Here is a 23093-nt window from a genome sequence, read left to right as displayed (position 1 = left end):
CCAAACCCAAATAAACTGTATATTGTTCAATGTGTGGAACCCGCTTCACTTAATGGCGCCGTTACAGTAATAAACATTACTCGCGTGCAGTAAAGTAGATGTTTTTTAAGTTTTATTATAAAAATATATTTATTTAACATCGAACATAGATACATACAAATATATACATAATAAGTACATATATAAAATAAGAAATACATATACATACAAAAACAGAATTATACAAATGACATATATCGTAGCGAGACTGTTTCTGAATTTGCGCTCTCATTAGAGTGCTCCCTCTCTATACTGCTCAGCCTCCCGCCCTCCCTGTTAGAGAGCCGCTGTCTCTTGGCAAAGAGACATTCGGCTCAAACGTAAGCAGTATAGTGGGGAGCACGTTACGGATTCCAGCGTCGTTCTAAGAGCTCGGAAATCTTTTCCTTCAGGGTTGGGGTGACGGTAACGACGAAGATGTTCTAGGAGTTGCTCAGACTGTGACCCTGAAGGCCGGTCCTACAGGCTGACGGTATTGGACCTGTCAGTGTGGAACAGAAATATCAATGCCAAATACATGAGATATATATATATATATAATACATTATTGTGGGACTAGTTAGTGAGGGTTCCTGAGTGTTTGAGGTGTAAAGCAAAATGATAAAGATCCGGACTCACCAGTTTATCTGTTTCTATACAGTCTGAGCAGTAGCGAGTCAGTCACGGCATTTCCTCCCCGTATATAGAAATATATGGGACTGTTATTATTTTATCATTTCTCCGGCAACTCTTCAAACTGTCTGAATGCCCAGTGCACAGCATGGTCAACTTGCCACGTCCAATTCGGGGGCGTCTCAGCCCCACCACCACTTTGCTCTTCTTCAGTCGGCTTGGCACCTTGCTCAGGTATAAATGGTGCCTGCAACTGCCTGTCCTGCAGAGCCTTCCAGTTCATTGGCTACAAAATACAAATAAAAGCAGTTTTATAAATGAATATTAACCCTCTGCCTTCCAGATGGGAAATCTGCCCCCGTTCCTAAATGCATCTGCCCTGCAAGATGTCTGAAACATGAACTTACCTCAAAGTAACAGAATTTCTGCACTTCTTCCCCATCATTTGTAGCTGATCCCAGGCGGCATCGGGGGTCTTTCTGTAGGAGCTACACAAGGGAAATAACAGTTACACACAAGCCCCCAGCGCAGTTTAACAACTTAATCACATGACAACAAAAGAATTATGTATGTATATATATATATATCTCACAGGGACAAATGGCCGCCCCGTGGGTCAGTCAGTGGTACCATGTGACTACTTACTTCTCTTATTATTGCAGTGGTGTTCTTATTCAGGAGATATGGATATGATGGTTCTTTATAAAGAACTTGTTGACGCAACTCCGCATCATTTCCACTAAATGGCATCTGCAGAAACAAAAAGACATCTCTTTAGAAGCAGGGAAAGGGCAGCAGTGCTACAGCGGGGCAATAGTTCCTGAGCTCATCCTGTAATTATATAGGGGGAATATAACCAGGGGATTATTGCAGTTTACACTTTAACGGAAGGGATTATGGGACATGACACTGGGGGGGGCACATATCTAAGCCCTAAACTATAACCCTGTAATTTACCAGTCCCTATAATATTCTACAGAAACCAGCAGCATTCTAGGGCCTAATGGGATCTACCAATGGGTGCTCTGTACTTACCATCCCAACAGCCATCTCATAGATAGTCACACCTAAAGCCCACCAGTCCACGGTTCTGTTATATAATCTTCCGTGCAACATTTCAGGAGCACAGTAGAATTTAGTTCCACACGGATAGGTCATTTGCGATCTGTGGTCAATTCCTTAAGGGCAAGCAAAACGGTGTTAATTTATAATCAACTGGGAGTAAAGGTGCATATAATATATAAAGGCCCTCAATATATGTAACAACGGACAAAATGGAGGTTTCAGAATTCTGTATTAACATTAACGAGCACTAACATGATGTTTATCACTGTGTGTGAACCTTAGCCTGGGACAATATGGCACATTGATGGACCAGAACCTTATATGTTTTATAATGATGCCAGAATATCCTACCTGTTCTGCACACTCCGAAATCTGCAAGTTTGGCATATCCAGCGCCGTCTATAACTACATTTTCAGGCTTTAAATCTCTGCAGGGAAACAAATAAAGTTATTGGTAATAATGGGCTTTATAGTGTTCCAGCCCTCAGTTCCCACTGCACAGTATGGGGTCTCCCAGCAGAGAATCCCCCCGACCCCACCCTGACTGTGTAGCCTGAACCCACTATCAGCATCACGTTCATAGAACCCAAAGCCCCCTCTGCCCCAGTTCAGAAGCCCATTACATGTGGTATATACCCTATACATTAGGGTAAGGCTATCTACATAATTACCCCTGCTATTATCAATGCCAAACCTTTATATCGACATAAGCTCAGCTCATAGATCCCATATTAGAAAGTAGGGGACATTTCCCACAGATTTTTATTGCAGTATTATACACCCAGTCGCCCTGATAGAAGTCCCTGTGCCTGACACCCAAGCTACAAGCCCCGTTACCTCTCTATAGTACTTACCGGTGGACAATTTGATTCTCATGTAAGAACTTGATCCCCATTACGATGCACGCAGAATAGAACCTGTGAAAATAAACACATATCACTTGCTTTACACATACATCTATTAGAAGAATACAGCGTGGCTCTTATTCTCCGTCTTAAAGATTTCATACACTGAGGGGGGTAACATATTGGTACCAGCAGGGAACCGGCTTTTCCTAAGAGCAGAGAAGCTGGGGATGTTCTGAAATTGCAGGACCAATACCAGGTGAGATTCTCTAGCAGAGGAGAACCCTATAGCCCCTAATTATAGTGTGTCTCAGACTAATGGCACTGCTTTGGTGCCGGGGTTATATTCCTGCCATACTGACAATGGGGGTCAAACAGCAGAGCCCATCCAGTGATACTTACATTGTGCTTTCATGGGGGAGTGCACCTCTCTTCAACTGGGTCCATAAACTGCCTCCAGCAGCGAATTCCATCGCTATGTACACGTGGTGCTCGCTCTGGAAGGCGCAGAATAAACTCACAAGGAAAGGGTTTCTTGAGTTCCTCGCCAACCTTAATATGTATTTCTCCCGGAAAACCCTGAAACAGAAGCCAACCAACATGAAAGGAATTAGCCAAATAGGTCACACAGGGCAATTAATTAACCCATAGCAATTAACTGGCAATTTGGATAAATCTAATACTGAAAGCAAAGATCTGATTGGTTACTATGAGTAACAGCACCAGTGCAGTTTAGTTCCCATGATGGTAAAAGAATAGAAAATCCTACAAACCTTTCAGTCATATTATTCTCAAAGTAATGTTCCTTGTCCATGCGTTTGATGGCGACCATCTTCCCTGTCTTCTTATGTTCTGCCTGATAGACCTGGAATGAGAGCGAGAGGCTTATATTTCTGTGCAAATGTGAATAAACAGCCTAATTATAACCAGGGGTGAGTAACTTACCTGCCCAAAACTTCCACTGCCGAGCCATCTAAAGAACTCGAAGTCATCAGTGGAGATCAAGCTGTTCTGACGACTGAAAGAAAATAAATGTAAGGTTTAGCCCAATAGAATTCCCACTGACGGTGCTGATACTAAATACCCAGAGTCTAGTTCCAGAACACTGTACATAAAGTTCTATGAAATCCCCATAGCACAAGGCGGCATGGGCCTTCTGATGGGGAAGCAGCCGTGGGATTAATAGAGGTTACACGAGCAGCACATTGGGATTGGGAAGAGCTTGGGATAATGTGAATAAATCCCTTGGCATAATCTATATTTAAGGTCCCGCCATAGTCACAGCAAAGCGCATCAGTCTATATTCTTATATATTAAAGTACTGGTACAAGTGACTGTTTTACTTACAATGAGGAAGGCCTCTTCTGATTGGCACATGCTCCTCCAATCACTGCTCTCTCTGCCAACACCTCCATTTGAGCGGGACGAGCAAGAATAAAGGAGTTTGGAGGAGCCTGGGGAAGCTAAAGAGAAAAATGACACTTAATTCTGAAGGTTCAAGACTATAATGGGACTTGTATAATCTCATGACTCCTTACTCCATATATTCCAGCATTCTGGTACTTACATTAATAGGATTTCTAATGTCGGGCTGAATTTGTACCTTCTCTGAGATTCTCCGCCTTCTGACTGAACGAACAAAGCCACGACCCCGAATGATTGCTCGTGCGTGGCATTCTGGGAAAAATGAAAGAGAATAATGTAACACACATGAGGTTTTATAGAATACGGGTTGCACATATAGAGCATGTATATATTATGGGAACACTGAGGGATGCAACATAAATACAGAAAGGCTCCCATAGAAAGTGGTTGCACATAGAACAATAGAACCCAGCAGTAAGAGAAGGACAGAAGCAGCCATTGCTCAGATACTGTACCTGGAGGTGACTCCTGTTCAGGTGAGCTACTCCCGGCAGCCTGTAAAGATACAAATCACAAGATTTTGGTTAAAACAGAGTTTCTCAGATACTTTATCTTGATATTGGTGCTTTGTAAGTTATTGTACTGTATAAAAGCAAAACTACTCACTGATTTATTTCCACTTAAAATCAAGTCTTTTTGTAGAAACTCAGCTATGGAATCTACAGTACTCCCGCTGCCTTCTGGTGGGTGCTCAATCTTTAATATATTCACAGAGCCTGTTTTTTCGGAAGGATCCTCAGGTAGTAAATCTGAAGGATTCTCACTGACTTCCGAAGCATACTCGATCTTTAATATGTTCACAGAACCTGTATGTGATTCTTCGGAAGGATCCTCAGGTAGTAAATCTGAAGGATTCTCACTGACTTCCGAAGCATACTCGATCTTTAATATGTTCACAGAACCTGTATGTGATTCTTCGGAAGGATCTTCAGGTAGTAAATCTGAATTTTCACTGACTTCCGAAGCATACTCGATCTTTAATATGTTCACAGAGCCTGTATGTGATTCTTCGGAAGGATCTTCAGGTAGTAAATCTGAATTTTCACTGACTTCCGAAGCATACTCGATCTTTAATATGTTCACAGAGCCTGTATGTGATTCTTCGGAAGGATCTTCAGGTAGTAAATCTGAAGGCTTCTCACTGACTTCCGAAGCATACTCGATCTTTAATATGTTCACAGAGCCTGTATGTGATTCTTCGGAAGGATCTTCAGGTAGTAAATCTGAATTTTCACTGACTTCCGAAGCATACTCAATCTTTAATATGTTCACAGAGCCTGTATGTGATTCTTCGGAAGGATCTTCAGGTAGTAAATCTGAATTTTCACTGACTTCCGAAGCATACTCGATCTTTAATATGTTCACAGAGCCTGTATGTGATTCTTCGGAAGGATCTTCAGGTAGTAAATCTGAAGGCTTCTCACTGACTTCCGAAGCGTCCTCCATCTTTAATACATTCACAGAGCCTGTATGTGATTCTTCGGAAGGATCCTCAGGTAGTAAATCTGAAGGCTTCTCTTCCGAAGCTTCCTCCATCTTTAATATACTCACAGAGCCTGTAGTTGTATCTGAGTCTGACAGATACTCGGTCTCTAATGAAGTACTGTCACTGCCCAGGGAAGTCGTAAGGAAACCTTCGCCGAAAAATAGCGGCTTAAGCTCCTCTGCAATAATCAATAAGAAATAAAAAAGTAAATTACAGAGCTCGATGTTTGCTCTTTGGAAGTGTATTGTTAGCCCAATATATAATTATATATATATTCTATAAATTGAGTACTACAAATACCAACAAATGCCCATTTCCACCAGATGTATGTCTGTATAGTTACATAGTGTTACTACCCACAATACAGCAACTCAGCACAACACAAAGCAATGGTTCATTGTGTACTGTACCTGACTTGGCTTCTTGGACCACTATCAGCATTGCCCCAGGGCTTGGATCAATCATAACTGGTTCAACTGAGTCATCCATAAGATCCTGTAAAGAGAAATATATAAAGATCAGTTGAAGGGCTGAGCGGCAGGAGGGCCGACTGGGATTCCCAACTGTACCAGTTCCCTAGGTATCTGCTTTCTAAGTGACACGAGCAGAACAAATAATTTTACTTGTATTCTCTCCCAGGTTTTACCCTCTGATTTCTCTTTTATAAATATACTCACGTTGCCTTCTATCTGATGGCACTCAGGTCTCTTCCATAGATCTGCATAGTCCTCAGCTAAGGAAGCAGCCGGGGCTATTTCTGCAGTGTATTCTGTAAAAAACAAAATATAATCCATTAGGTTGGCCACTGGTCACTGAGAAACATTGTTGTTAAAAGCCATAAAGCAGAGAGGCGCCTATAGATAAGTTATACAGTCAGTGGGTCTCTATACTGAGTATGGGGGGGATTAGGAAATTCACTAAGAAGAGTAAAGGTGGAGTTAAAGGCTGATTGTATAGATATTATATTATACCGAGTCGTATCTTGGCTTCTTGTACCACAATCAGTATTGCTCCAGGACTAGGAGTCATCTGAATAGGGTCAGAAAAGCTGCTTTCACAGTCCTAGAAAGAAACAGAAAAGAAAGTGGTTTAAAAGAAAGTTTGCAAAGATGTGTCTATAGCATTAAAATACACACACACTATATATACATATATGGGTAATATATATTCTGAGGAAGAAGCACCTCAGTTTCTATTTCCACTTTCTGTACGATTTCTTCTATTTCAACTCTTGTCTCGATCTCCTTTTCATTTTCTTCTTCTCTATGTACAGGAGCTTCTGGGTATTCCCTCTGTGCAACTTGGAAAAGCTGCTCGGGGGTCGGCACATTGTAGTTCATTGGTTCCTGAATGTGAAAATAACGTACATATTAACCTATCCAGGCAGCAGTTTGGTGATATTTCCCTATATATTGCACTACAAAAGTGTTTAGCAGCAGTCGGGGCCCAGGGATGTAGAAATGAAAGGGGCAATAACAGTGGCATAACTAGATGTTACTGGGCCCCACAGCAAATTCAACTTTTAGCCCCAAAACATTAGTAAGTTGACCTATTCTACCAACATATATTGAAATTGCTCATGAATTAGGGCTTTACTGGGCCCCTACACTCCTGGGCCCCCCTTTAACTGCAGGATCTGTTCCCCCTGTAGTTCTGCCCAGGGGGGATAAAGGCCTCACTAACTACCCTAGTGGGAATATGCCACATACTGTATAGGAGCTATACATAGCAATAATCACTTATAATCACTATAAATACAAATAAACCCTTAATAGTACTCACAGTATCATCGGAGATCAGAGGATGAACCTGTAAATAGAAATAAAGAGGCGTGAGTAGGAAATGGGCCCTTACTCTGCGTCTATCTGAGAAACATTCAGCCCAGTTGTTTGGCTCCATCCCTACACAGTATTTGCTTTAATGCCAATAATTGCCCCACGTTGCCCCTTAATCAGGAGTAGGCCGAGCCCTGAGCAGCTTCATTCCGCCCAAGTCTCATCCATGTCCCACAGAGAAAGTGCCAGCGGCCTTACCTTGTTCTTACGCCGAAATCGGTTCCGGATAGTTCTAAAACATCCACGGATTCTTTTAAACATTGTTCTTGTTCTGCACCAGAAACAGTAAATAGATGATTATTTCTTATCCCATCTAGATTGTAAGCTCTATGGGGCAGGGACCCCCAACCTCTTGTGTCTTTGACTCTTAACTTATTGCAACTGTATCTTGTATTTATTTCTATTTATTTATTTATATTTATTGTTATACTGTGTATTTATCTATTATTATTATCTTAATAACCCCCTGTTTGTATTAATGTATTCTGTTGTACAGCGCTGGGTACATACGTTGCACTTTATAAATAAAGATATAAATACAAACATACATTTCTTATTGTATTTGGAAACCAAATGGCTCCTTTTACTTATACTCTCCATAAAGGAACTTAACATAGACATTGGGATTCAGAGGAAGCGAGTACTAGATGGGGGGCTTATATGTGAAATAAATAAATATTGTAGAGCAATTCACTTGCAGGAGAATCTGAATATAATGAGCAAAACAGTTTATGTTGCTGTAAAATAAATGGAATGGCCCATCAGTGAGTGGGGCCTCTTATTCCCAGTTTTTACATTAAATATTCAGCAATTAAATACTAACAACAAGGTAAAACATCACATGACCAAGCTACACCTGACGTAAACATCACATGACCCACCTGCAAGCTGAAGGGTCATGTGATGTTAACATCAGGGGTAGCTGTATAACTGTATAACTGAAACCATATTCCTTAACAAATATATATATATATATATATATATAGTATATAACTAAGCTAATATTGGGTTGAGGAAAATAAAAGTTCTATAAAAGGTCCAAACCAATCAAAAGGCCCCAGAATTTACAGTGAATTTAGGAAATGTCACTGAATGTCACCAATTCTGGAGACTGAAGGAAATAAATGTTTCTGGCAATTCTATTAAACTCAGTCAATAAATACTAACAACATGGCAGCCATTCCGTACTTACAGATTAAAGTTGGATTTTTGAAGGTTTAGGAAATCTCTCTCCCCGCGAGATGCTGGAATGGAAAGTTCTCAGCAGGGAATCTCTAGATAGGGAGCCTTCCCTGGCACCCAGCAATAACACTCACTGGCGCTAGGAAAGGCCGTTGGTATCAGCGACAGCAGAGACGCTAACTCTACCGCAGCTAAACACCAACTGATAAGCCCCAAGCTTGTCACTCACTGCCTGCATGTGGGGCCATTGTGACATCAGAGTGTGCATTGTGACATCACAAGACCCAGCTGCGCCGGCATAAACATCACATGACCCAGCTGCAAGCTGAAGGGGGGATTCCCCTGACCATAACTGTATAACTGAAGCCATAGTCCTTAACTTTTTGTGTATATATATATATATATATATATATACATACAAAATGAAAAATATAGATGCACACCAGGTATTTTTAGTAAGAAAAAAACTTAACTTTTAATTAGCATCATTAAAAAGAAAACAGGCCGACGTTTCGGTCCCCATCTCGGACCTTTCTCAAGACCATTACTTTTTTTCTTACTAAAAATACCTGGTGTAATGCTCAATAAAAGAATTGTTAAAAAAAAAAAAAAAATACCTGGTGTACATCTATATTTTTCATTTTGTGTATTGCTATATATATATATATATATATATATATATATTAATGTATATATATATATACACACACACACACACATGCAGGTATGGCATCCCTTATCCAGAAACCCATTATCCAGAAAGTTGTGAATTACAGAAAGCCATCTCTCATAGACTCCATTATAAGCAAACAATTCTAATTTTTAAAAATTTCCTTTTTCTCTATAATTATAATACAGATTCTGTACTTGATCCCAACTAAGATGTAATTACCCCTTATTGGGGCAGAACAGCCCTATTGGGTTTATTTAATGGTTAAATGATCCCCTTTTCTCTGTAATAATAAAACAGTACCTGTACTTGATCCCAACTAAGATATAATTACCCCTTATTGGGGCAGAACAGCCCTATTGGGTTTATTTAATGGTTAAATGATTCCCTTTTCTCTGTAATAATAAAACAGTACCTGTACTTGATCCCAACTAAGATATAATTACCCCTTATTGGGGCAGAACAGCCCTATTGGGTTTATTTAATGGTTAAATGATTCCCTTTTCTCTGTAATAATAAAACAGTACCTGTACTTGATCCCAACTAAGATATAATTACCCCTTATTGGGGCAGAACAGCCCTATTGGGTTTATTTAATGGTTAAATGATTCCCTTTTCTCTGTAATAATAAAACAGTACCTGTACTTGATCCCAACTAAGATATAATTACCCCTTATTGGGGCAGAACAGCCCTATTGGGTTTATTTAATGGTTAAATGATTCCCTTTTCTCTGTAATAATAAAACAGTACCTGTACTTGATCCCAACTAAGATATAATTACCCCTTATTGGGGGCAGAACAGCCTTATTGGGTTTATTTAATGGTTAAATGATTCCCTTTTCTCTGTAATAATAAAACAGTACCTGTACTTGATCCCAACTAAGATATAATTACCCCTTATTGGGGGCAGAACAGCCCTATTGGGTTTATTTAATGGTTAAATGATTCCCTTTTCTCTGTAATAATAAAACAGTACCTGTACTTGATCCCAACTAAGATATAATTACCCCTTATTGGGGGCAGAACAGCCCTATTGTGTGTATTAAGTATTTAAATGTTTTTTTGCAGACTTAAGTTATGGAGATCCAAATTACGGAAACATCCCTTATCTGGTCCCGAGCATTCTGGATAACGGGTCCCATACCTGTGTGTAATACACACACACACACACACACACACTATATAATATATACATATATATATACATACACACACACTATATATGTATATATATATATATATATATACACAGGTATGGTATATATATATATATATATATACATATATAAATTACTCCAAAGATCATGCGCACTCCAATTCCAAATACTTGACTTTATTGTAGAAAATTACATAATTGTTACATCAACGTTTCGGTCCTGGTCTAGGACCTTGTTCACGATGTTATAACACCCAGAAAGCGCACCCAGACAGACTATGTGATATGTGAGTAAAGAGGGAGTGCAGACTGATTGCAAATATTATATACATATATAGCATATAACTAAGCTAATATTGGGTTAAGCAGAACCAAAGTTCTATAAAAGATCCAAACAAATCAAAATTCCCCAGAATTTACAGTGAATTTAGGAAATGTCACTGAATGTCACCAAAAGTCACAAATTCTTTGAGAAGCGTGACAGTGAATGTGACTCTCAATATTAACAGCAGTAAAATTAAACTCTGAGTGGGCGGGGCCTCCTATTCCCAGTTTTACATTAAACTCAGTCATTAAATACTAACAACATGGCAGCCATTCCCCCCGTACATATAAAGGTGAGTACTTACAGATTAAAGTTGTAGGTTTGGGAAATCTCTAAATCTCCCCGCGAGATGCTGGAATGGAAAGTTCTCAGCAGGGAATCTCTAGATAGGGAGCCTTCCCTGGCACCCAGCAATAACACTCACTGGCGCTAGGAAAGGCCGTTGGTATCAGCGACAGCAGAGACGCTAACTCTACCGCAGCTAAACACCAACTGATAAGCCCCAAGCTTGTCACTCACTGCCTGCATGTGGGGCCATTGTGACATCACAGTGTGCATTGTGACATCACAAGACCCAGCTGCGCCCGGCATAAACATCACATGACCCAGCTGCAAGCTGAAGGGGGGATTCCCCTGACCATAACTGTATAACTGAAACAAATTGAAATAACAGAGTTGAAATAAAGTGAAAAGCTCACTGTGAAATTGATACTGGAGGCAAAAAATATCCCATTGGTTTTATTTAATTTTCAAATGATTTTTTAGTAGACAAAGTATAGTGATCCACATCATAAAGACCCCTTATCCAGAAAACTCCAGGCTCCATACATTCTGGATAACAGATCCCATACCTGTACAACATCCCAAAAGGGCTGAGAAAAACCTTACATTCTGTACATAACCTTTCTGCAGTTTGATTTCCCCTTTAAAACTGTAAGCTGCACAGTAACCTCCCCTTTTGGGTCATTAAAGGAAAATCTTCATAACAAAAATATTTTGCCAAAATGTTTATTATCCTAATAAATGCATGTCTTCCTGCCTCTTACTAGTGATTCTCCCCGCAGAGCTGCTTGCTGGTTGCTAAGGTCCCTGAAAGCGGCAACATGCTGAAAGGCTTCCTTGCCGCCGCAGACCTAACGTTATTTACAAATAGACAGGAATAATAGAGAGCAGACAATACATAAAACACTGCATTTGCCTGACGGAGACTATTCCCATGGATTATTATTGCTCCCTAATGTGCTGCATAGGGGCACGGTGCCGGGGAATAAAAGGACTGATACACAGGAAATCTCATAGAGAAACCATAATATTTATTCATATTCAAAGCAGAAACGTGGGGATTTAAATACACGGACACGTGGCGCCTACGCCGGATGGAAGAACCACACCCATCACATGGTCATATAAGAGCTTTGCCGGTTCCCAGCCAATCCTGTCATGCTGTTCTTTGGTGTGAGCCAATCAGATTATCGATCCACTTCCCCAAACACAATATCCTGAGTTCCTGCAGGGAAAATACAGACCATGAGCATGGGGGTCTCTGTAACACCAGGGAGACAAGTGAAATGATGGAAAGGGGGAAAGAAAAGAAAAGCAACAAGCAGCTTACTGACAGCAGGGGGGCCGGCAGGTACCAACCCAAACTCACCAGGCCCAGGACAACTGTCCCCCCAGTCCCCCATGATGTCAGCCCTGGATGTTGTATTTGCACAGATATAATAACATCACTCACTGATGGTGACAATAGAGATTTAACTTCCTATAAATTATACATGGAAAAAAGTCCCTCTATCAGTAGTGACGTCCAATTACAACAATTTACAGATTCAAAGTCACAGTACGCAGGGCCGCCATCCGGGGGAGAGGGGGTACAGCTGTGCCGGACCCCGTTATGCATAAAGCTACGCCAAAACTTACGAAATTAACCCCCAGAAACGTAAGTAACTTGTGTATCAAGCAAAAGCCAATGCAGAGCTTTGCAGGGAGAAACCCCACTGCCCCCCAATGAGTTAATAACTGAAGGGAAATCCCACTGCCCCCCAATGAGTTAATAACTGAAGGGAAACCCCACTGCCCCCCAATGAGTTAATAACTGAAGGGAAACCCCACTGCCCCCCAATGAGTTAATAACTGAAGGGAAACCCCACTGCCCCCCAATGAGTTAATAACTGAAGGGAAATCCCACTGCCCCCCAATGAGTTAATAACTGAAGGGAAACCCCACTGCCCCCCAATGAGTTAATAACTGAAGGGAAACCCCACTGCCCCCCAATGAGTTAATAACTGAAGGGAAATCCCACTGCCCCCCAATGAGTTAATAACTGAAGGGAACCCCCACTGCCCCCCAATGAGTCAATAACTGTTTGTATTGGGATCTATTTACTGAATGATATGAGCGGCTCCTACATGAACTTTCCAGCAGGGGAATGACTGGTTATTATAGAGTCACATCAGCTGTTTGTATTGGGATCTATTTACTGACTGATATGAGCGGCTCCTACATGAACTTTCCAGCAGGGGAATGACTGGTTATTATAGAGTCACATCAGCTGTTTGTATTGGGATCTATTTACTGACTGATATGAGCGGCTCCTACATGAACTTTCCAGCAGGGGAATGACTGGTTATTATAGAGTCACATCGGCTGTTTGTATTGGGATCTATTTACTGACTGATATGAGCGGCTCCTACATGAACTTTCCAGCAGGGGAATGACTGGTTATTATAGAGTCACATCGGCTGTTTGTATTGGGATCTATTTACTGACTGATATGAGCGGCTCCTACATGAACTTTCCAGCAGGGGAATGACTGGTTATTATAGAGTCACATCAGCTGTTTGTATTGGGATCTATTTACTGAATGATATGAGCGGCTCCTACATGAACTTTCCAGCAGGGGAATGACTGGTTATTATAGAGTCACATCGGCTGTTTGTATTGGGATCTATTTACTGACTGATATGAGCGGCTCCTACATGAACTTTCCAGCAGGGGAATGACTGGTTATTATAGAGTCACATCAGCTGTTTGTATTGGGATCTATTTACTGACTGATATGAGCGGCTCCTACATGAACTTTCCAGCAGGGGAATGACTGGTTATTATAGAGTCACATCAGCTGTTTGTATTGGGATCTATTTACTGAATGATATGAGCGGCTCCTACATGAACTTTCCAGCAGGAGAATGACTGGTTATTGGGTCACTATGCTATACCTCCCAACATTTGAAAAATGAAAAGAGGGACAAAAAGATTTGGCGCGCGCAGTGCAGAATTTTTTTGGCCACGCCCACCTTTGTGGCCACGCCCCAATTAACACACCCCATTTTTTTCTAAAAATACTCCAAGTATATAGTTTAAATAATGAGATCAGACGCAAATGTGCTATACCCTCATACTGTACTACCTAAGGAAAACAATATAGCAACTCCTACATATAAAATACATTGTACAAATATAGAGATAAGGCAGTCAGTTATAAGTGAGTTATAACTATGTACCAGATTTGCCCCCCATACACAGTGCCCCCAATGGCCCAATAGACAGTACCCCCCATACACAGTACCGCAATACACAGTGCCCTTCTTACACAGTGCCCCCCCATTCACAGTACCCTTCATACTCAGTGCCCTTCATACAAAGTGCCCCCCAATACACAGTACCCTTCATACACAGTGCCCCCAATACACAGTACCCTTCATACAGCGCCCCCCAATACATGGTGCCCCCCCAATACACAGTACCCTTCATACAGCGCCCCCCAATACACGGTGCCCCCCCAATACACAGTACCCTTCATACACAGTGCCCCCAATACACAGTACCCTTCATACAGCGCCCCCCAATACACGGTGCCCCCCCAATACACAGTACCCTTCATACACAGTACCAATACAGAGTGCCCTCCAATACACAGTGCCCCCAATACACAGTGCCCCCAATACACAGTGCCCCCAATACACAGTGCCCCCCAATACACAGTACCCCCCAATACACAGTGCCCCAATACACAGTACCCTTCATACAGTGCCCCCCAATACACAGTGCCCCAATACACAGTACCCTTCATACAGTGCCCCCCAATACACAGTGCCCCAATACACAGTACCCTTCATACAGTGCCCCCCAATACACAGTGCCCCCCAATACACAGTACCCTTCATACAGTGCCCCCCAATACACAGTTCCCCAATACACAGTACCCTTCATACAGTGCCCCCCAATACACAGTACCCTTCATACAGTGCCCCCAATACACAGTGCCCCAATACACAGTACCCTTCATACAGCGCCCCCAATACACAGTGCCCCCCCAATACACAGTACCCTTCATACAGCGCCCCCCAATACACAGTGCCCCAATACACAGTACCCTTCATACAGCGCCCCCAATACACAGTGCCCCCCAATACACAGTACACTTCATACAGTGCCCCCCAATACACAGTGCCCCCCCAATACACAGTACCCTTCATACAGTGCCCCCCAATACACAGTGCCCCAATACACAGTACCCTTCATACAGCGCCCCCAATACACAGTGCCCCCCCAATACACAGTACCCTTCATACAGTGCCCCCAATACACAGTGCCCCCCCAATACACAGTACCCTTCATACAGCGCCCCCAAGACACAGTGCCCCCCCAATACACAGTACCCTTCATACAGCGCCCCCAATACACAGTGCCCCCCAATACACAGTACCCTTCATACAGCGCCCCCCAATACACAGTGCCCTTCATACACAGTACCAATACAGAGTGCCCCCAATACACAGTGCCCCCAATACACATTGCCCCCCAATACACAGTGCCCCCAATACACAGTGTCCCCCAATACACAGTACCACCCATACACAGAGCCCCCCATACAGTGCCCTTCATACACAGTACCAATACACAGTGCCCCCCAATACACAGTACCCTTCATACAGTGCCCCCCAATACACAGTACCCTTCATACAGTGCCCCCCAATACACAGTGTCCTTCATACACAGTACCAATACACAGTGCCCCCAATACACAGTGCCCTTCATACACAGTACCAATACACAGTGCCCCCCAATACACAGTACCCTTCATACAGTGCCCCCCAATACACAGTGCCCTTCATACACAGTACCAATACACAGTGCCCCCCAATACACAGCGTCCCCCCAATACACAGTACCCTTCATACAGTGCCCCCAATACACAGTGCCCCCCAATACACAGTACCCTTCATACAGTGCCCCCCAATACACAGTGCCCTTCATACAGTGCCCCCCAATACACAGTGCCCTTCATACACAGTACCAATACACAGTGCCCCCCAATACACAGCGCCCCCCCAATACACAGTACCCTTCATACACAGAGCCCCCCCAACACAGTACCCTTCATACACAGAGCTCCCCCCAATACACAGTACCCTTCATACACAGAGCCCCCCAATACACAGAGCCCCCCAATACACAGTACCCTTCATACACAGAGCCCCCCAATACACAGTGCCCCCCAACACAGTACCCTTCATACACAGAGCCCCCCCAATACACAGAGCTCCCCCAATACACAGAGCCCCCCCAATACATGCTCCTACTTCTTGTTCGCTTCCTCTCCTTATGCGGCTCCATGTGCGGCGGTGCCAGGCCCTTTTATAAGGTTGCGCCGTGTGTACGTGTGTGTGTGACGTCAGTACGCACAGGGCGCAACCTTATAAAAGGGCCTGGCACCGCCGGAGAAGCCGCCACATAAGGAGAGAAGCCGCGCAAGGAGCAGGAGCGCTCGGCTTCAGGAGGTGCATCCCGCTATCGCGGATCGTTGCATGAATGTTACGGAAATGCGGGACATTCAGGGAACTATCCGGGACAGCGGGATGCACTATAATAAGCGGGACAGCTGGGGGGAATGCTATGCTCAAGCAATAACAATGCAGAGCAGGGGCAGGTAGGTGGGAAGGGGTTAAACTTAGGGCAAACCCCACTGACCCCAATAAACTGGCTTATTAGCAGATTAATGGGACTCTTTATATGAACTGCTTATTATAGAGTCACATCAGCTGTTTATATGGCACACACAGGGTGCAACTTTACTTTATGGGGGCTGATAGCAGCCCTGGGGCCCACACCACATTCCCCCTCACAACTGGTCTCAAACACCATCACCATAGCTACAAAAGTAACACTTCCACACTTTCTCTCCACATGGGATCGTATGACCGACTATTAATAAAAAATAAATGCGAGAAAGCTTATTCCAGACAGGCAACACGGCAACCTGGAACTCATAGGAACACTTCCAGTCACTCATTTCATCCCGCACCTCTCTTCCCGCCATTTTGCGCTTTACCCCGCCCCTTCCCACCGCGCCACGTAGAAAAGACTACACTTCCCGACGCGCTTTGCGCTTGGCCGAGCGGATATCCGGTGCAGGCTGTAGTTGACGTGTCCTTTGCTTTCCTGGGGGAGGCGGAGCTTGCTGGTCGCTCAGTTGAGCTGTGGAAGCCGGCAGGGTAAGTTGGGGCACCAGACTGGGGGCAATGGAACGGATTTGATTATGTTTTATTCCTTATGGATCCTGTTGCGCTGTACTTGCTCCTCACTGGGGTTTATATTTATATCTGGGGAGAATATGGTCACTTATTCAGCAAAATGGCTGCCTCATTCATTAGCCAGGGGATATTGGGGCAGTGAGGATGTTGGGAGTTGTAGTTCAGCAGCAAGTGGCAGAGCCTTGGCTTCTCATTACAGTATGTAGACACACCACCCTTGCATGTAGGTGGGAATCATAGATAGTAAGCTCTTTGGGTGGAGGGAATGCAATCAAATCTTTGGCCTTTGGGGCAGTGAGGATGTTGGGAGTTGTAGTTCAGCAGCAAGTGGCAGAGCCTTTGTTTCTCATAACAGTATGTTGACACACCACCCTTACATGTAGGTGGGACCCTATAGAGGTAATCATAGATAGTAAGCTCTTTGGGTGGAGGGAATGCAATCAAATCTTTGGCCTTTGGGGCAGTGAGGATGTTGGGAGTTGTAGTTCAGCAGCAAGTGGCAGAGCATTGGCTTTTCATTACAGTATGTAGCCACACCACCCTTACATGTAGGTGGGAATCATAGATAGTAAGCTCTTCGGGTGCAGGGAACGTAATCAAATCAGAATTGAGTTAGTCTGGTACCTGTGAGTATCAGCCCCCCCCATCCCATAAGCTTAGGGACACAATGGCCGCCGGGTGAGTGACACATCATCCATAGCGAGAATCAAAGGTGAACTCAACCCAGATATGAAATAAATAAAAGCAAATATAATGCTGAGTGACTTCCCAGCATGCATTTATTACACACATTAATGGTATTTATAACTGCTTCTGACTCTTGAAACAATGTAGCAGAAGTCGGATCTCCCCCATTCCGCCCTGCTACTGCTGCGTCATTTCAGACCAAAGGACTAAAGTTCTGATTTTCTTGTTGTTTTTATTTTTTTCTTTAGATGAAGTCCATATTTCTGGCGCTTTTGGGCCTGTTGGTGGTGGTGAGGTGCGAGGAAGGGGCCCGGTTGCTGGCGTCCAAGTCTCTGCTGAACAGATACGCCGTGGAAGGGAAAGATCTGACTCTGCAGTACAACATCTACAATGTTGGCTCCAGGTAGGAGCTTCTCTTTTCCTAGGAGACGGTAATGTCGCACGTGGCGATTTTTCCACCGCCATACATTAATTATTAAAGTATGATGTAGAAATTGCTGTTTGAAAACAGTTTGCAATTGGTCTTCATTTTTTGAATTATTTAGCTTTTTATTCAGCAGCTCTTCAGTTTGGAATTTTGGCAGCCATCTGGTTGCTAGGGTCCATTTTAACCTAGCAACCAGGCAGTGGTTTGAAAGAGAGGCAGGAATAGAGGAGTGCCTACATAGATAAGGGGTAATTATATCTTAGTTGGGATCAAGTACAGGTACTGTTTTATTATTACAGAGAAAAGGGAATCATTTAACCATTAAATAAACCCAATAGGGCTGTTCTGCCCCCAATAAGGGGTAATTATATCTTAGTTGGGATCAAGTACAGGTACTGTTTTATTATTACAGAGAAAAGGGAATCATTTAACCATTAAATAAACCCAATAGGGCTGTTCTGCCCCCAATAAGAGGTAATTATATCTTAGTTGGGATCAAGTACAGGTACTGTTTTATTATTACAGAGAAAAGGGAATCATTTAACCATTAAATAAACCCAATAGGGCTGTTCTGCCCCAATAAGGGGTAATTATATCTTAGTTGGGATCAAGTACAGGTACTGTTTTATTATTACAGAGAAAAGGGAATCATTTAACCATTAAATAAACCCAATAGGGCTGTTCTGCCCCCAATAAGAGGTAATTATATCTTAGTTGGGATCAAGTACAGGTACTGTTTTATTATTACAGAGAAAAGGGAATCATTTAACCATTAAATAAACCCAATAGGGCTGTTCTGCCCCCAATAAGGGGTAATTATATCTTAGTTGGGATCAAGTACAGGTACTGTTTTATTATTACAGAGAAAAGGGAATCATTTAACCATTAAATAAACCTAATAGGGCTGTTCTGCCCCCAATAAGAGGTAATTATATCTTAGTTGGGATCAAGTACAGGTACTGTTTTATTATTACAGAGAAAAGGGAATCATTTAACCATTAAATAAACCCAATAGGGCTGTTCTGCCCCCAATAAGGGGTAATTATATCTTAGTTGGGATCAAGTACAGGTACTGTTTTATTATTACAGAGAAAAGGGAATCATTTAACCATGAAATAAACCCAATAGGGCTGTTCTGCCCCCAATAAGGGGTAATTATATCTTAGTTGGGATCAAGTACAGGTACTGTTTTATTATTACAGAGAAAAGGGAATCATTTAACCATTAAATAAACCCAATAGGGCTGTTCTGCCCCCAATAAGGGGTAATTATATCTTAGTTGGGATCAAGTACAGGTACTGTTTTATTATTACAGAGAACAAGGAAATCATTTTTAAAAATTAGATTTATTTGCTTATAATGGAGCCTATGGGAGATGGTGTTTTTGTAGTTCGGAACTTTTTAGATAATGGATCCCATACCTGTAGTAAAAACTACAGTGGAAAAAAAAATTGCAGCCTCACAAAGTTTTTGGCTGCCGGGGTCAGTGACCCACATTTGAAAGCTGGAAAGAGTCAGAAGAAGAAGACAAAAAATTCAAAAGCTAGAAAAAATGAAGATCAATTGAAAAGAAGAATAGGTCATCTTATAACATACCCCTTTAATTATTGATGGGGTTTATTAATACAATCCCCCCTCCCATGATGCTTTGTTCCTTCCCCAGTGCTGCGCTGGAAGTGGAGCTGTCCGACGACTCCTTCCCCCCTGAGGATTTTGGGATTGTGTCGGGAATGCTGAGCGTGAAGTGGGACCGAATTGCTCCGTATCCTTTCTGCTGCCAGCCCTCCGTCTGTGCCACTGGCACTGCCAGTCTGTGCTGTATTAGATGTGCCAGCCTGATCTTGCCCACTGTACTACTACATACATTAGAACCCCCATTTTTCATATTTCATGGAATATTGAGTTTTTCTGTGTATATTTAAGTCCTCCAAAGGGTTAAAGCCATGGGTTTGGGCCCCTCTATACCCCCACGTTATCCTTTCCTTAACCCACTGCTTTACAGCGCCAGCAATGTCTCTCACACCGTGGTTCTCAGGCCGCTGAAAGCTGGATACTTTAACTTCACCTCAGCCACAATCTCTTACCTGGCCCAGGAAGGCGGGCAAGTAGTGGTAAGTGTGGTCTCCTGGTCACCTCATACTGAGCTCTAAGCACTTTGTGCTGGCAGGTTGTGTGTGTGTGTGTGTGTGTATATATATATAATATATATATATATATATATATATATATATATATATATATAATTTAAAATATTATGTATGTATTGTGGGTGATCGGATTCACTTACCCATGGTGGGTACTATACCATCTAGGACCCCCGGGGGGGCACTTACCCTAGAGAGGACAAATTTTATTATGTTCGCAGCTTTCAGGCCGGACTGGCAATCTATGGGTTCTGGCAAATGCCACTGGGGCTGCTGTCGGATGCCATAGACAGTTTGGGCCTGTGGGGGGCTGATTGGGCCTGTGGGTACTTGGAATGACAGGGCCTGTAGTGCCCGGCTGCAGGTTTGTGCCCGGTGTGTGAGTAACCACTGATATATTGTTACAGGTCGGATACACCAGCGCACCTGGACAAGGAGGGATCCTAGCCCAGCGGGAATTCGACAGGCGCTTCTCCCCACATTTTGTAAGTGATTTGATCACCCCAGTGGAATGTCAGTCGGAGGGTGGGGGTTGAAAGCATTCATATTCCATATCCCAGTTGCACCATTAAATTCATTTACACAAGTCTCCTTGCTAACCCACTTGCACCCATGTATGACACCCAAATAGACTAGGGGAGATTCAGTTCACTTACCCAGGGATTAGTTCCTGCCTGACCATGGGAAAGAGAGCAGCCCAGGAGCAGGAAGTACAGAGAATCAGAGCTCTGTACCTGGGTAAGTACTGGGGGGAGATTGGATTCACTTACCCAGGGGGGGGGTTCCTGCCTGACCATGGGAAAGAGAGCAGCCCAGGAGCAGGAAGTACAGAGAATCAGAGCTCTGTACCTAGGTAAGTACTGGGGGGAGATTGGATTCACTTACCCAGGGGGAAGTTCCTGTCTGACCATGGGAAAGAGAGCAGCCCAGTAGCAGGAAGTACAGAGAATCGGAGCTCTGTACCTGGGTAAGTACTGGGGGGAGATTGGATTCACTTACCCAGGGGGAGGTTCCTGCCTGACCATGGGAAAGAGAGCAGCCCAGGAGCAGGAAGTACAGAGAATCAGAGCTCTGTACCTGGGTAAGTACTGGGGGAGATTCAGTTCACTTACCCAGGGGGAGGTTCCTGCCTGACCATGGGAAAGAGAGCAGCCCAGGAGCAGGAAGTACAGAGAATCAGAGCTCTGTACCTGGGTAAGTACTGGGGGAGATTGGATTCACTTACCCAGGGGGAGGTTCCTGCCTGACCATGGGAAAGAGAGCAGCCCAAGAGCAGGAAGTACAGAGAATCAGAGCTCAGTTCAGGGGGAAGCACTAACCATGAAACTGGTATCTCTCATTATTCAGCTGGACTGGGCAGCTTTCGGGGTGATGACTCTCCCATCCATCGGAATCCCCCTCCTCCTGTGGTTCTCGAGCAAGAGAAAGTACGATACTCCCAAACCCAAGAAGAACTAAGGCAAACCCATCGACCGGATTGGCTCAGGCCACATGTAGCCCAGCCGACTCGCAGTCACAGCGGGATCGACTCATCCACTGCGCATTGAAACAAAATATCCGCCGTTACGTGATCTGGAACCCCCGGGTAGGGCAAACGGGGTGTGGTGCCTCTGCTCATGGTACTGACTTTGTTCTACTAGAACTGCCTTGCCCTTCCTGTCCCAAATATCCCTTTATATCATGTTCTGATTAAACGATCCAATTACCCGAGCTCCGTGCTGGATGTGCCATTGGGAGTAGATACAGGTTGCCCAATTCGGGTGGGGCGCTGCCAGATCCTTCCTTATAGATCTCTATTTTCTGGGTTCTAAGTATATTATTTTAAATCTGATTGGTGGGCAATTATGCAGCCGGTACATCCCAAGCTGTGATTGGCAGGACAGGATTTTTTAAATACAAATAAATTCCTATCATTTTCATATTCCACCCCCCTTTTCTATTGGACATGCAGTTACATGTGAGAGCCGAGACTGCGTTCTGTTGTACACTAGCGGCCCGCAGCATTCCTCTCACTACATGGAATTCAATGTACACAGGACGTCGCCTTTGTATGTTCCCAAATTTGGACAGCCGCGTGTTATCAGGGACTGGTTTTCTAATAAAAAAATAAAAAACAAACTGACTTACTTTGCCTTTATTTATGGGATTGTTGCAGTGTTGCTGCTTGTGACAGTGATGCATTCAAATTTGACACTAAGGTTAAATCAGTGGTTAACTTTCCCTTTAAACAGTGATGATAGGTGACTATATCCATGTCCCCAGTAGCTCCCCATGTTATATATGTCATTGTGTCTATCTGTCCCTTTCCCTTCTCTGCACTGCTGGTTCTGACTCTTGATACAACTCCCCAATATCCATTCATTCCTCATTCTCACTGGGTTTATAGTTATGTGTAACTGTCACTGTGTCTGTCCCTTTCCCTTCCCTGCACTGCTGGTTCTGACTCCTGATACAACTCCCCAATATCCATTCATCCCTCATTCTCACTGGGTTTATAGTTATGTGTAACTATCACTGTGTCTGTCCCTTTCCCTTCTCTGCACTGCTGGTTCTGACTCCTGATACAACTTCCATATATATATATAATTCCACCCACACAAACAGTGCAATCTACTGTAGCTTTTACCACCTAAAAAAACTTTTTGCATAATGAAAGAA

The 23093-nt window shown here is 43.3% G+C and overlaps 2 protein-coding genes across 5 annotated transcripts; one reads left to right on the top strand and one right to left on the bottom strand.

Annotated features, from left to right (window-relative positions):
* Window positions 1-95: 95 nt before the first annotated feature.
* LOC101730833 lies at window positions 96-11125 on the bottom strand. Of its 4 annotated transcripts, XM_031890673.1 has the most exons (19): window positions 10946-11125; window positions 7506-7578; window positions 7255-7281; window positions 6657-6818; window positions 6444-6534; window positions 6150-6241; window positions 5883-5967; window positions 4593-5650; window positions 4442-4481; window positions 4129-4238; window positions 3909-4024; window positions 3507-3579; window positions 2964-3426; window positions 2571-2633; window positions 2068-2144; window positions 1297-1829; window positions 1059-1139; window positions 658-937; window positions 183-520 (listed from the first exon to the last, which is right to left on the bottom strand). In XM_031890673.1, the coding sequence occupies exons 2-13, from the start codon at window positions 7566-7568 to the stop codon at window positions 3238-3240; spliced, it is 2106 nt and encodes a 701-aa protein (XP_031746533.1). In that variant the 5' UTR covers window positions 7569-7578; window positions 10946-11125; the 3' UTR covers window positions 183-520; window positions 658-937; window positions 1059-1139; window positions 1297-1829; window positions 2068-2144; window positions 2571-2633; window positions 2964-3237. The 4 variants fall into 4 exon arrangements, with proteins under 4 accessions (XP_031746535.1, XP_031746533.1, XP_031746532.1 ...); XM_031890672.1 differs by having other exon boundaries at window positions 1297-2144; XM_031890675.1 differs by having other exon boundaries at window positions 96-937; window positions 1297-2144.
* Window positions 11126-17093: 5968 nt separating this feature from the next.
* On the top strand, window positions 17094-22548 carry ssr2 (signal sequence receptor, beta (translocon-associated protein beta)). The gene is given in 6 exon segments (NM_001004800.1): window positions 17094-17138; window positions 18113-18267; window positions 19955-20053; window positions 20294-20402; window positions 20843-20920; window positions 21783-22548. Coding segments are annotated over 5 exon segments (552 nt in total). The 5' UTR covers window positions 17094-17138; the 3' UTR covers window positions 21894-22548.
* The last annotated feature ends 545 nt before the right edge of the window (window positions 22549-23093 follow it).

This window comes from Xenopus tropicalis, chromosome 8 (assembly GCF_000004195.4).
Source record: "Xenopus tropicalis strain Nigerian chromosome 8, UCB_Xtro_10.0, whole genome shotgun sequence".
NCBI lineage: Eukaryota > Metazoa > Chordata > Amphibia > Anura > Pipidae > Xenopus > Xenopus tropicalis.
Note: the sequence above shows the minus strand (reverse complement) of the source record. Positions and strands in the feature narration are given on the sequence as shown.